The following is a 13,377-nucleotide window of genomic DNA, read 5'->3' on the forward strand; positions in this document are numbered from 1 at the left end:
AGAGATACTGTTCAAAGGCCCTCGCCGGGCGCCTTTATAAGATCACTTCCGAGTGGATGACAGGTGGGCCCGGGGATCCAATCACATCCCGAAACAGTTGCGCGTACGCGATACGTGGCGAAAAAGGTGGCGTGAGAATCGAGGCGTCTATGCCCTATCCCATCCGAGCACCGCGGTCCGCCCCGCTTCGCGCGCTTCCCCAAATTTCGTATCCCACAAAATCCGCGAACGACAGATCGATCTGTCAGGCGCGAGATTTTCTGCGATCTGTCGCTCGGGAATTGTTAAGTTCAAAAGGTCACTCGACGAAAGAAAATAATGGATCAAGTCGACTGAAGAAAAGTTGCTGATTATCAACGAAGAGATTATTGATCCAAGACAACACATATCCAGAACGCAAAAGCAGGTCGGAAATAATATCAACCCCTTCCTCACTCAAGCCTCAATCCATTCAGGGGCTAATGATGGAGTCATGTACCTAGGGTAGGGTCATAGACCTGATCTAAGTACCCTACCCAAGGACACCCTTAGAAGAGACTACCTTCCAGTCGACCAAGGAGGACTTCACTCGACATATTCGAAGGACTCGATCATGAAGACTCACTCGACCACCAAAAGGTCAAGAAGCACTCTGTACCGTAACGGTCTGTAATTAAGTAAACTTTATGGTATTTAGGACACTTTATGTGAGGCGTTACCAGTAACGCCTAGACTTAATGTACTTTAAACCCCGCATTACTGAGGGCTGGAGGAGTCTGGCAGGCACTATATAAGCCACCCCCTCCTCAGTGTAAAGGGTTCGCATCCCTGTAATCTATATACACATAATCCACTCGACCGCCTCCGGGCTCCGAGACGTAGGGCTATTACTTCCTCCGAGAAGGGCCTGAACTCGTATATCTCTTGTGCGTACAACTGCTCCATAACTAGGACCTTGCCTCTCCATACCTACCCCCACTCTACTATCAGACTTAGAACCACGACAGGCAGGTCCCCAAACATCAGAAAAAATGAGTTGTAGAGGTTTGGTAGAAATACTAGTGGAAATTGAATACGGCAACTGATGACTTTTAGCTTTCTGACATGAATCACAAATTGTTACGACATTATGCTCTCCAACATATGAGAGTTTATTTTTCCTAAGCAAACGTTCAACTAAAGGAAAAGCTGCATGCCCTAATTGATCGTGCCACCGTGTTGAAGATAGCTTTGTGGCACTGAAAACTTGTTTATTGAACCTTCTAATCTCCGGAATCAAAGGGTAGAGCCCGCAAACGCATCTACCTCGATAAAGCACTTTCTTTGTTGCCTGATCCTTGATCAAAAAATAGAAGGGGTGAAACTCAAGGAAGACATGATTATCAATAGCAATACGATGAACGAAGATAAGGTTTTTATGAGCACTAGGGACATGCAAAAATTTTCGAAGGTGAATTTTTCTATGAGGGGTATTAATAATTGAGTGACCAACGTGACGAATGTTCATACCTTCTCCACTGGCAGTGTGGATGTGGTCTTTGCCGTGGTATTTCTCACGCATTGTCACCTTCTCGAGTTCACCGGTGATGTGGTTGGTTGCACCGCTGTCCACATACCAGTTTGTGTCTACTCCATATGAGCCATCAGCTACCCCGGCTACCTTCTCATCCGAGGACGAGTCACCATCATCATCAAATCTGTACCAACAGTCTTTTGCTGTGTGGCCAGGTTTGCCACAGATCTGGCATCGTACGACATCGGGGCGCTTGTTGGAGGAGTTGCGGCGGCCGCCCCTGTTGTTGGTGTATGAGGGCCGGCCACCACTGCCGCGAGAGTCGCCGCGGTCACCGCAGTCGCCGCGATCACCGCGGTCACCGCGGGTGTTGTTGCTGTTGTTTCCTTTGCCGCGGGTTGGCCCGCGGTAGCGTGAGCCACCACCTCGGCTACGCATAGCGGCGTTAGCAGAAGACTTGAAGCCGCCACCACCAGAGTTTGTGCCCTGGAACAGCGCCACCCTTTGATCGAAGTTGCTCATCTGAGCATACAATTCATCAAGGGTGACCGGCTGAGTGCGGGCGTCGAGGGCGGAGACGAGGGGTTGATACTCCATGTCGAGGCCGGCCGTGATGTAGAAGATGAGCTCGTCGTCGTCGAGTGGCTTGCCTGCAGCAGCAAGCTCGTCGGCGAGGGAGCGCATGTGCGCGAAGAAGGCCGGCAACGGACTGGTTTCCCTTCTGTGCGTTCGCAAGGGCAACGCGGATGTTGTTGATGCGAGACAGCGACTGGGACGAAAACATGTTCGCCAGCACTGTCCAGAGCTCCTGTGCATGGCAGATCGAGGTCACCTGCACGAGTACCTCCTTGGAAAGATTGTTCAGAAGATAACCAAGTACCTGCTGATCTTCCCGGAACCAGATCGGATGAAGGGGGTTTGGTGCGGCCGTCTCCTTCCCGTCCTTGTCCTTGGTGACGACGGTCTTGGCTGGTTCCGGCGTGCTGCCGTCAACGTAGCCATAGACTCCCGCGCCTCTGAGCTGCGGCGTGATCTGCATGCGCCAGAGGATGAAGTTTGTGCGGGTGAGCTTCTCGGTAATTTGGCCGGTGAGGGTAGAGTTGGATGAGCTGGAGGATGCCATGGCGGAAGCTTGTGCGATGGAAGGCTAGGGCTAGATGGATGGAAGAGTTAGGCTCTGATTACCATGTGAGAAAGGCTGGAAACGTCGTGCCTTTGCCAAGGCCGACAACTTCGTGTTTATAGACAGGATCGCGACCTCCCTGATAGCGTACAAGTTGTTGGGATTACAATCTTGGAGAACAAGGGATAGACTAGAGATAGATATTCAAGATAACAAGAATATAAACTATAACAAACTCCTATTCTATCCTATGCTACAAGCTTCGGCACTTATGTCCTCAGGCGCATACTTCCTCTCACGTTGTTTAACACTCCCGAGCTGAGTGAAGTCTGTTTTAAACCTTGAGATTATAGAGCTCGTCACAAATGAACCCTCACCTCTAATTCCCTGAAGTATGTACCCTGTACTCAGGATCCCGACCTATCTTAACCCTGAATCCATTTGGCGCACAGGGAAAAAGATGATCCAAGTCAGGATCAATCTCTACTCTCACTTATAACCCTGGCCCACATGTCATGTCCTTCTTCAATCCACGACTCCTGCCCCCACCGCCAATGCAACTGATATGTGCGGTATCCCATCACACCTGAGCCGGACAACTCGCCATACGTGAATGGTGGCAGCGCATTGATGGGGCAACACCTGTTGCAGTTGCTAGTCGTGTTGGAAAGGCCGACCACAAGCTCGACGGAGACGGAGGCCGCCACACGCGTCCTGTCGATGGCGACGCTGGCGCGATCACGAAGTAGTCGGGGTTCCCAGCGAAGGGCTGCCGGAGCGAAACGCCGTCGGAGAGGAGCATCGTGATGGACAGCCGGTCCGCCATGGCCGCGAGGGCAGCCGCCGAAGATGGCCACGCCCACGATGTTGCTGCTGAACAGGGTCCTGTCGTCGCTCAGTAGGCAGATCACGGTCAGCAGGTTCACCACCTTCTGTGTGCTGGCCACCTGGATCGGGAACGAAGCGCTGGAGCGTACAAGCCCGGCGACGCCAACGTCGCCTGAGGGGGCGGCCCCGAAGGTGGCGGTGGCGGCGAACGAGACCACGGACAACAGGTTGCTACCGTCAGTGGAGTTGGCGGAGAGCGTCACGGTCGTCGTATGCCTGCTGGCCGCTGCACTGCGACGTGGCCGGGGCAGAGAGGTCGAGGACGGCGGCCGGCGTGGTGAAGAGCACCGGCCGCGCCACGCATGATTTCGTCGTGTGTAGAGGCTTGCCGCTGGTCGCCGCCGTGGAGACGGCGAGCAGGAGGAAGATGAGGACCGGCTTGGACAGCCACATGCATGTCAGCTTGTGGTTTGTATAACTTGTGTTGGAATCGATGATGTGAAGGAAGGCACGTACGAGATTGACCATGCAAGCTCAACTGTAGCATTGCATCTAATATCCAAGAGCTCGATCGATGTGGAGATCAGATCGACGACACCTCCTTCCGAGCACTCCTACATGTGGCCGACACACTCGCTTAGTCCGCGCACAAGAACCAACGTATGCTGGATTGCTGCCCGGTTTGCATGGGCTCGCGCCAAGAGGGAAAGAAAAGAGAGAGTTAGATGAAGAAGATGGAGATGACATGTAGGCTCAGGTTGTCATTGAGAGAAACAAGCGATCCCGACCGGGATTGTCCCTACAAACAGATCTGGGATTGGTTGAGGGTTGAAAACGACCGAGATTAAAAAGAACAGGGTACAAACTTCAGGGATTTAGAGGTGAAGGTTCATTTGCGACGAACTCTACAACCTCAAGGTTTAAATCAGACTTCTCTTCTCCCGAGCTGTCAGCTAATTGATGCCACGCTCCAGCTCTGCGGGAGCTCTCCCACTGTTCATGCATCGAACGCTGGTCGATCGGCACAGTGCAATGCAACGGAAGGGCTCTGCTACTGCCTACTGCTAGCCAGGCCACGCGGCAGATACGGCTACAGTGGCCGCTCAATTCCTGAGGGTCCGAGCACGCCTGGATCTTAGGTGACGCCTGCCACTCAATTCCTGTGCTTAATGTGCCCTCTTCAAGTACTACGCCAAGTCTCAGCTCGCTCAGGGAGCAAGAGTGTGGGCCACGTCTCTTCTTCAAGTGTCGCTATTCCATACGGCTTTGGAAGATGGTCACTGAGAAATTCCGTCTAGAACAATTGTACACCTCCTTGTGGCATCTGGATGGTTTCGTCAAGAATTGGTGGACAAATCGAACCGGCGCAGGAGTCCCCGACAGAAAAGCAATGGCCTCGCTGACCATGCTCGTGTCATGGACCATATGGACCGAAAGAAATGCTCGGGTTTTCCGGCATAAGAGCGCACCACCGCCAGTCTTGCTCACTACAATCACTAACAAGACAAATCTTTGGGTCACTGCCGGAGCAAAGAAACTAGGGTCTATTATTGTGTGCGAGTAATCTTTCATGCCGTGTAAGAGTGACTATTGTAACAAACTCTCCTCTCTGCTTAATTAATATAGTAACAAACTATTGTAACAATCCTTTTGCCACGGTTTCGAAAAAAAAAAAGTCTCAGCTCGCTCGACGGCCGAACTCCGGAAACCGTCGCCATGCCGTGATCCGGGTGCCTGCGGGGCTGTTTGCTCTATCGACGGAAGATGGCACGAAGCGTTATCCCGTGATGGCACCGCGCTGACCTCACCTCACAGTTTTGCTCCGTTTTCCTGAGGCGGACGATCAAAACCCCGAGACGTGCGACGGGCGCGATGATGCTCCTCGTGCGTGATCCATCGATCGATCGTGTCTCGTGGCCGGGTACGCGCTTGTCTCTTTTTTTTTTTTTTGAGAAAATTTCATTCCAATTACGAATCAGTACAAAGTAGTTGATTCTTACAATCACACTGAAACGCAAACACAAAGGACCATGAACACCTAGAGTACCCTAAGACAACCATAACACAAGAAGATCTCCGGAGCCCTGTGTCATCATCCCTGATTCTTGAGAGAAGACCCCTGCAGCAGAAGGATTTGCAACCAGTCGCAAAAAGGTCATCATCTTCGACCACGGTACAATTGCCGCCACGCTGCTTCCTCCTTTCTTGACACCAGCGCTGAGAAGGCATGGACATCAATCCAACACACCTGCAACAGTCGTCGCCATCTTTGGCTTTGAGTACCGCGAAAAGTGTCCCTTCCGAAAGGAAGAGAACTCGAGTCATCCGACCGGTCCAGCACCGCGGCCGGGCCATCCGCCCGGACAAAGCAGGATCTCCCACCAGCATTAGCGCAGAGGAAGGAGAAGAACAACAGCAACAAATCATACCAACAAGAAAGAAGAAAGGTCTTCGTCTCCCTGCATCCATCGCCCATCTGAGGATCCAAACGGCCAGTGCCGATGAACCTTCAACCACCATAGCCCGCGACCTCGACGAGATCCGGGGATCCCCAACACCGCTGGCTCCTAGACGAAGGCAAAAGCCTCGCCTGACTGCGAACAGAGCCCGGAGAAACTTATTCCGACACGACACCACCGCAACGGCCTCGGCAGCGTCTCCCTCAACCCTAACCCTATCACACACCCACCTAGCGAACAGACCCGTGGTTCCCCCTCCCTCCCGCCGCCGGAGCGGCCGACGGAGAGAGAGGGAACCGGCGGCGTCACCGGCGGCGCGCAAGGGATCCCGGTCGCCTCCTTGATCGCCCGATGCGATCCTTTTTTCGGGCGAGTTGGTTTCTCAGATCGCAACAGGTCCGGCCTGTACGCGCTTGTCTCATCGGTCGAGTCTAGGCCGCCATCATTTCCGCCGGTTGGCCGTATAGTAGTGCGATCGAGTTGCAAGCAGCTGGATGCACGCATCGTGCAGAGAAGTGTCGCGTACTAGTCCGGTAGTCAACCGCTGATCGTGCCTTGAAAATTTGTGGACACGGATGACGACACTAGCTGTCTAGCTGTAAACGAGTATAGACTGCACACCGGATCTGCTGCAAGTGGAATCACCGTTACGCAGGATCAGATTCAGATCGATCCGGGCGCTGGATTTGCTGGAGCACGGCCCGGGGCGGTGAAAAAGCGTGCATGATCTATGTCCAGATCCATTCATTTTCCATTCTTTCACCAGCCTGCTCTTTCGCTGTATTTGTAATACTAGTATGACTACATATGTTCTTTTTAACTGAGATAATAGTGATGCTTCACACTTCCGTTCTCACAAGCTGACGGTGAACACGATCCTTCATTTGGCTCAGCACGTATTAAGGTGGGCAGGTGGCATGTTACTGCTGCTGCCTTTTTCGTAGGAAATGTTACTGTTGCTTCCAATGGCGGCGACCCCGGATTCAGATTGAGAACGACATTTTCCTGCTTGTTGCCTGCAAAGTGCCGCGCGTGAACGAGACTTGATGCTAACTTATCTCTAGCACCTATAGCCTGTCAGTAAGCTGTTAAATCACAGTTAGCCAGAACCTAAGTTGGTATAGACGTATAGTACTAGCAAACATGCATCAATGCATGGGTTGTGCCTGCATGGACGTCTAGACTTGAAATTCACACGCGAGCAACCAAAAAGATGCCATGGCGGGTGGGGTTCATAAAAATAAACCTTGATGCAGCTCTTAACCCTGCGACAGGGGAGGGTGGATGGGGAGCGATTGCACGGGACACGGAGGGCGGGGTTGTTCTAGCTGCAGCGGGGAAGCTGGTTCACCAAAGTTCAGCGCTGCAGGCGGAGGCGGAGGCCCTAATCCATGCTATCAAGCTCGCTGAAGCACAGGGCATGGGACGCGTAGTGTTTGAGACGGATTGCATGACCCTGCAGCAAGCTGTGTCTTCCTCCGGGCAGGACCGTGGCCCACTGGGAGTTCTCTTCTGTGAAGCAAAATTTCTGTTACGGCTAGGCTTTATCCAGTACCAAGTAATGCACTGTCCTCGGTCATGTAATAGGCCAGCACATTTGTTGGCGGCCCTTGGTTCGAGTGGTAATCCGAGCAGCATACGTATGTGGCTGTCGGACTTCCCGGTCGATGTAATCCGTGCTGTGACCGCCGATATAGTCGGTCCCCCGTAATTGGAATGCAAGGTGTTCCAGATAAAAAAAAAGATGCCATGGCAACAAAGCCTTTCGCACATCCTGCTTTATGCTGAGCAGTTGAGCTGTGAGCTTGCCTTCAAGGTCGGAGAAGAAGTGAAGAAGACACTCGTGCATGCGGGCACTTTTTTTTTTCTTTCGAAACGGAGGCAAAAGAGCATGCGGGCACTTTGCTGCCGGAGTTTCGCATGGATCCGGGCAAGAACAGAAGGATATCAACGCCGTCGGGAGTTTTCCAAGATGTACCGCGAAGTAAATAGTACGTAGATCGCTTTACATCGTCAGAGAACATTTGGTCTGCAGTGCGCAGGGGGCAGTTAACTGCACGCAGAATGCGAGATCACAAGTTCTGAATGCTTCCAGATGGAAAGGGGGTTGCCGGGGCAGCAGAATTTCCTGCACCCGGGGCTTGTGCCTGGCTCAGAAGGTTAATAAGGCGTAGGGCCAACGTACGTACTGTACACAGGTTGAGTTAAAGGATAGCTGCAGACCGAAGCTAGGTACTGAAATGCGGAAGCAGTGCCCGCGAGGGAATTGAAAGCAGGGCCGTGCTTGAATCAATGAGTAGAGCCAGGCCAGCCCATCAGTTGCTACAGAGTGAGCAGTAAGAGTACTTCACCAGCAAGTTTACAGTAGAAAAACAGTGAGCAGGTACGTGCGGTGCACGAGACTGAACTTTGAAGGCATGGCAGGAGCCAGCGAAAACAGCAAACTAATTCGGAGAAAAGGCGACGCCGCGCGCGTACATGGTCGCATTCAGGAATTCTCGGGCGTGCGCGTCCGGCTGGTCGGGGTAGCTCCAAGGTTAGGTGGGTGCCGCGTCGCTGGCGGGCGCGATCTCGATCTCGCGACCCCCGCACCCACTGTCGTCAGACTCTACCGGCTTGTCCAGTTCTATATACGTACTACCTTCCACGGATTATCGGTCTGTTCCTGTGCTGTCCAGCGCGTCCGTAGCAGTTCGCCGTTCGTTGAAGTGCGACTTTTTCCGTGTGCCGCAGAATCTGTGATGAGTACGGTGTACGTGCCGTCCTCGTCAGTTCGTCTTTTCGGCGTACGTTCAGGTGTGGTTTTCTCTGCTCAAGGAAAGCTACGGGGGCCGGCCTCGGTTGGTTGTACTGGACGATTTTCCTTTCTGGCTCTGCTGCTAGACGGTGACTGCCTCAGAGTTTTTTCTTCCGGGCACCTCAGAGTTCATATCGGCAGCACACAATGCCATGTCACAAGACTCACAATATACGATGAACTGCTTCGACAAACGGCGCATTCCGAACATCTACTTTTCAGAATCGAATCGTTGGTTCAAATCAACTGAAAATCTCCGGCAAAATAAAATAAAAAATGAACTGAAATAGTAACAGATAACACCCTTTCCCCCCAAGTAAACTGAAACATAATACCTGCATTTTTAGGATATATTACACTTATTTTTTATTGGGTAAATACACCGCGCCTTTGTTTTTCTTTTCCTTTTTGAGAAGTGTAAGACACCACACCTTTCTGATCCGAAGAAAAAAGAACAGCAGTAGGATCGAAAAGAGGCCTAACTTTTGTTTTTGAGAAACCGAAAAGAGGCCTAGCTAAACACACATTAACAGAATTAACTGGATCTATTCGGCCCATTCTGCTTGAGGCCCAATTACAGAAAGTGTCGTTTTTGCCCAAGCCCTGCCTACCAACCAGACCCCAACACGCTCATGGACTGGACCGCAAGGAGTTTGACTTTACAAAGGGAAGAGTTTGTCCTCTCCGTCGCCTGACGAGATGGCCGTGCCGGCGCCGGCCAAGGCGGCGCGCGCGCTCGCAGCCACGGCGGCGGCGCTCGTGCTGCTGTGGTGCGTCCACTTCCGCGGCGGCCTCGCCCTCAGCTCCCCCACCAACAAGGGGCTCATCTTTAACGTACGTAAGAACCAACAGCCTCCGCTTCTCCCTAGCTCTCCGTTGATGGATCACTGGTGGATACGGCATTTCATCCGGTCCTTGGTTAGGTGGGATCTTTAATTGCTGTGAAATTCATGCCTTCGCCTGCGTAGGCACCGCTTGAGCCTGGTTAATGGCACATGCGTGGAGGTTAATGGTGGCGTCCTCTGTTTTTGGTCGCAATACTGTAGCGTGCTAGCCCGTTCTCGTCTTACCTGGATCTAGTCATGAAACTTGATGATCCAATGCTTGCCCTTTTTTGTCCGTATGGAAATAAACCATATGCATCTACTGTTGGAAGAAGAGCACATGTAATTCCGTGTAAATGTAATACCGGCACATAAGTGCATTCTAAGGGCCATGCCCATAAAAGGTGGGTTGGGATTGATATAGTGTTCCCTATTTTGAGCAAAAGCAATTTCCTAATGGCTAATGTTATAAGCTCAGTCAAGGGAATTTTGGTTGTGCTCAAATTCATAGCGTTGTTTACGTGAAAATTCATAATGTTATAAGCTCACTGCTATGCAGGTTCATCCTGTCCTTATGCTGATCGGATTCATCATCATTGGGAGTGAAGGTTAGGTTCTCTTCTCTTCCTTGATGGGTTTTCCGTGATGAGGAGGATTAAACATGTCTGATCAAGCTACTTGTAGTTTTTCTGCAGCCATAATGAGCTACAAAACATTGCCATGGAGCCATGACACAAATAAGACGGTCCATTTGATTCTTCATGCCGTTGCGCTTTTTCTGGGATCGTTCGGGGTATATGCTGCCTTCAAGTTTCACAATGAAAGTGGAATCGCTAATCTATACAGCTTACACTCCTGGGTTGGACTTGGCACTATCATTTTGTATGGTTTACAGGTAATCCGCATGAGCCATTAGCATTTGGTGATTCCATATTCTGTGAATCTTGGAATTTGAATAACCGTAGTTATTTGGATTGTTCCAAAAAAAAGTTATTTGCATTTATTTGTTGCATCTGTAAATTCTAGTAACACAGTAGTGTTAGTTCTCCAAGGAGTTCTCCACTATGAGCCGGCACCATGGGAGACACCGAATTGCTCAGTGAATTTGAAGCTTTGAAATCTGTGATGCTGTGCTCCATCTGTAGAGGGAATTCTTTCCCTAAAAAAGAAGAGAATATTTTCTTTGACGATAACCAAAGCAATAAGCACTAGAACAGAGCTCCCACGGTGTTTGACATGATGAAGGATACTTCCCAACTAATGGAGGATCTTAGGGCAATTCATACTAAAATTTCTCAGACGGGTTCTGTTTCTTTAAACCATCTGCTGACAAGGTTAATCCCCATTAGTGACATTGGGGTATCAATTATGCAAGTATATTGTCCTACTTATATCCATAAGCCAGCTAAGTGTCCTCACAGCTATAGATTGGCGATATGTGTTAATTGTGTCAGACGTGATTCACTCTTACAAGATGAGATCATTCTGAAGCATCAATAAATTAATTTTTAAACATACACGTCCTCATGTTGATCAAATCCCCAGTCGTTATTCTTCTTCAGAAATGGTGGTTATGTTTGTGGTATATAATCAAGATAACTGTTTGAAAATAACTAGTTTCAGCTTTGTTTGTGTATTATTACCTGAAACCTTAATGTTCTGATGCCATCTTTCAGTGGGTATCTGGCTTTCTCACCTTCTTCTTTCCCGGCGCTTCGCCGACACTCCGACGTGCCGTGCTCCCATGGCATGTTCGTGCTGGGCTCGTGGTCTACGTGCTGGCGCTGCTCGCGGCCGAGCTGGGGTTCCTGGAGAAGCTCACTTTCCTTCAGGCCACGGGTCTGGGCAAATACAGCTCAGAAGCCCTGCTGGTAAACTTCACTGCCCTTGTTGTCTTACTACTGGGCGCATCTGTCGTGCTGTATGTCACTGCTCCTGCGCAGAGTGAGCACAGGCTTGGGTATTCATCGGTGCGCAAGTCCTGACTCCTGACCCGGCTGCTCGATTTTGTTCCATCATTTTGTATATTTGAAGCACAGGCAATAACATTTCATCTTCTTTTACACTGTTTTCTGCAAACTAGTTCCGATTCAGGATTGCAGAATGTAAAATTTTGCCGTCTTGTTTACCAGTAGATTTTCTTTAGTTGCTGCAATCTAGTTCAGGTTCAGAACCATGAAATGTGAAATTTTGCCGTCTTGGTGACAAGTAAGATGAGAAATCCTTCTTTGATGCTATCTGTAAAAATGACCGCAAAGAATTTCACCCTGAATCGAACCTTTTGCCCAACCAAACAATGTACAAAAGGGCTCAGTAATTTACAGCTAGGCAAATCTGCTGATTCAGCAAGTGCTGAGTGCTGGCCACAAAACCTACTTATGTACCATCTGGCCATTGCCTGACCGGTCTGCTCAATTTTGTTCCATCATTTGTATGTTTGAAGTACAGGCAATAACTTTCTCACTTATGTTGCACTGTTTTCTGCAATCTAGTTCAGATTCAGAACCACTGAATGCAATTTTGCTGTCTAGTTTACCAATAGAGTTACTTGAGTCCCTGCAATCTAGTTCAGATTCGGGACCAGGGTATTTGAAATTTTACCCTTTTGATGACCAACTGCAACAGGGACTGTAGATTTCTAGATAGATGTGGGTTGAGTGACAGGATGAGCAGAAGATCCTTCGACGCTCTCTGAGAAATGACTACAAAGAAGCTCACCCTGAAGTGAACTGAACCGTTTGTCCTATAAAACATGTCCAAATGGCTCAGCAAATTAATTACGAGCAAGGGAAATCTGCCGATTCGGCAAGTGGTGGCTACAAAATCTAGTGAACTACTGATGTACCTACTCATGGACCATTTGGTCATTGGCAACACACGCAACCGGAAGAGCAGAAGATTCTGGGACGCTCTCTGAGGAATGAATGCAAAGAATTTGACCCTGAAGTGAACTGAGCCTTTTGCCCAGTCATACAATGTACAAATGGCTCGGCTAATTACGGCCAGGCAAATTTTGCCGATTCAGCAAGTGCTGAGCACAAAATCTGGTGATCTACTGGTGGACCATCTTGGCCATTGGCAACAGAGGCAACCGGACTACGACACCTACGCCGATAAATAGGCAAGAATGACCTCATCGCCGCTCCTTGAGCTCCACTCAGCTGCATTGGCAATGGCGTTGGCGCTGGCATCTGCATTGCCCTTCTTCTGCGCAGCGTCCGCCCACGACGCCGTCCACCGGCTCCTCCCGGCCTCCTCCTTGACGCCGTCGGCAGTGGCCGCCCTCCGAGCCGCCGCCCTCTTCTCGGCGCGCCGCTGGATCACGTACTCCTCTGAAATGTACACGTCCATGGCTGACGGGCAGCACAGCAAAAATGAAAGCCTTCACGCGCGCCTGGATCTCCTGCTGAAGTTCTCTCTTTTTGATGGTATCTCTTCTCTTGGGGCGTGGAGAAGCTGCAGGCCTGGAGCGGCTCGTGCGACCGGCCGGAATTTATCGGGAGCCGGGGAGGTGCTGAACCGGTGGGCACGGCCATAGTTATTAGTTTCTGCCTGGGAAACCACTCGCCGGTGTCGCGCCGTATTCTGCGAGCCATGGCCGCCGGTTTGCAGGCTTGCGGCAGCGCGTGAGAAGACCGTGAACCCAGCGACTGAGGAGTCGTTTTAGAACCTCCTTCGGAAGGGTACTCGTGACACGTGGGAAGGTCATCGGCAAAACTCATGCCATGTTGATTCCTAGCTGCAAGTACGTGGAGCCATCCGCGAATTTCGTAGGGGGAATTCTCGAGCAAAAAACAGTGGGCTGTTGTTAGGGCAGGTCTGGTGCCCTAAAAAAGAGTCATTGTCCGCCCACG

General features: G+C 50.7%; 1 protein-coding gene and 1 pseudogene across 1 annotated transcript; one reads left to right on the forward strand and one right to left on the reverse strand.

The window, feature by feature from the left end:
- Nucleotides 1–1,998: 1,998 nt before the first annotated feature.
- Nucleotides 1,999–2,137, reverse strand: LOC119351582 (annotated as a pseudogene).
- A 7,207-nt stretch (nt 2,138–9,344) lies between these two features.
- LOC119335410 (probable ascorbate-specific transmembrane electron transporter 1) lies at nt 9,345–11,753 on the forward strand. The gene is made up of 4 exons (XM_037607548.1): nt 9,345–9,533; nt 10,083–10,131; nt 10,219–10,418; nt 11,200–11,753. Exons 1-4 carry the CDS (start codon nt 9,399–9,401, stop codon nt 11,506–11,508), a joined length of 693 nt encoding a protein of 230 aa, XP_037463445.1. The 5' UTR covers nt 9,345–9,398; the 3' UTR covers nt 11,509–11,753.
- Nucleotides 11,754–13,377: the final 1,624 nt, after the last annotated feature.

Source organism: Triticum dicoccoides, chromosome 1B (genome assembly GCF_002162155.2).
Source record: "Triticum dicoccoides isolate Atlit2015 ecotype Zavitan chromosome 1B, WEW_v2.0, whole genome shotgun sequence".
Lineage (NCBI taxonomy): Eukaryota > Viridiplantae > Streptophyta > Magnoliopsida > Poales > Poaceae > Triticum > Triticum dicoccoides.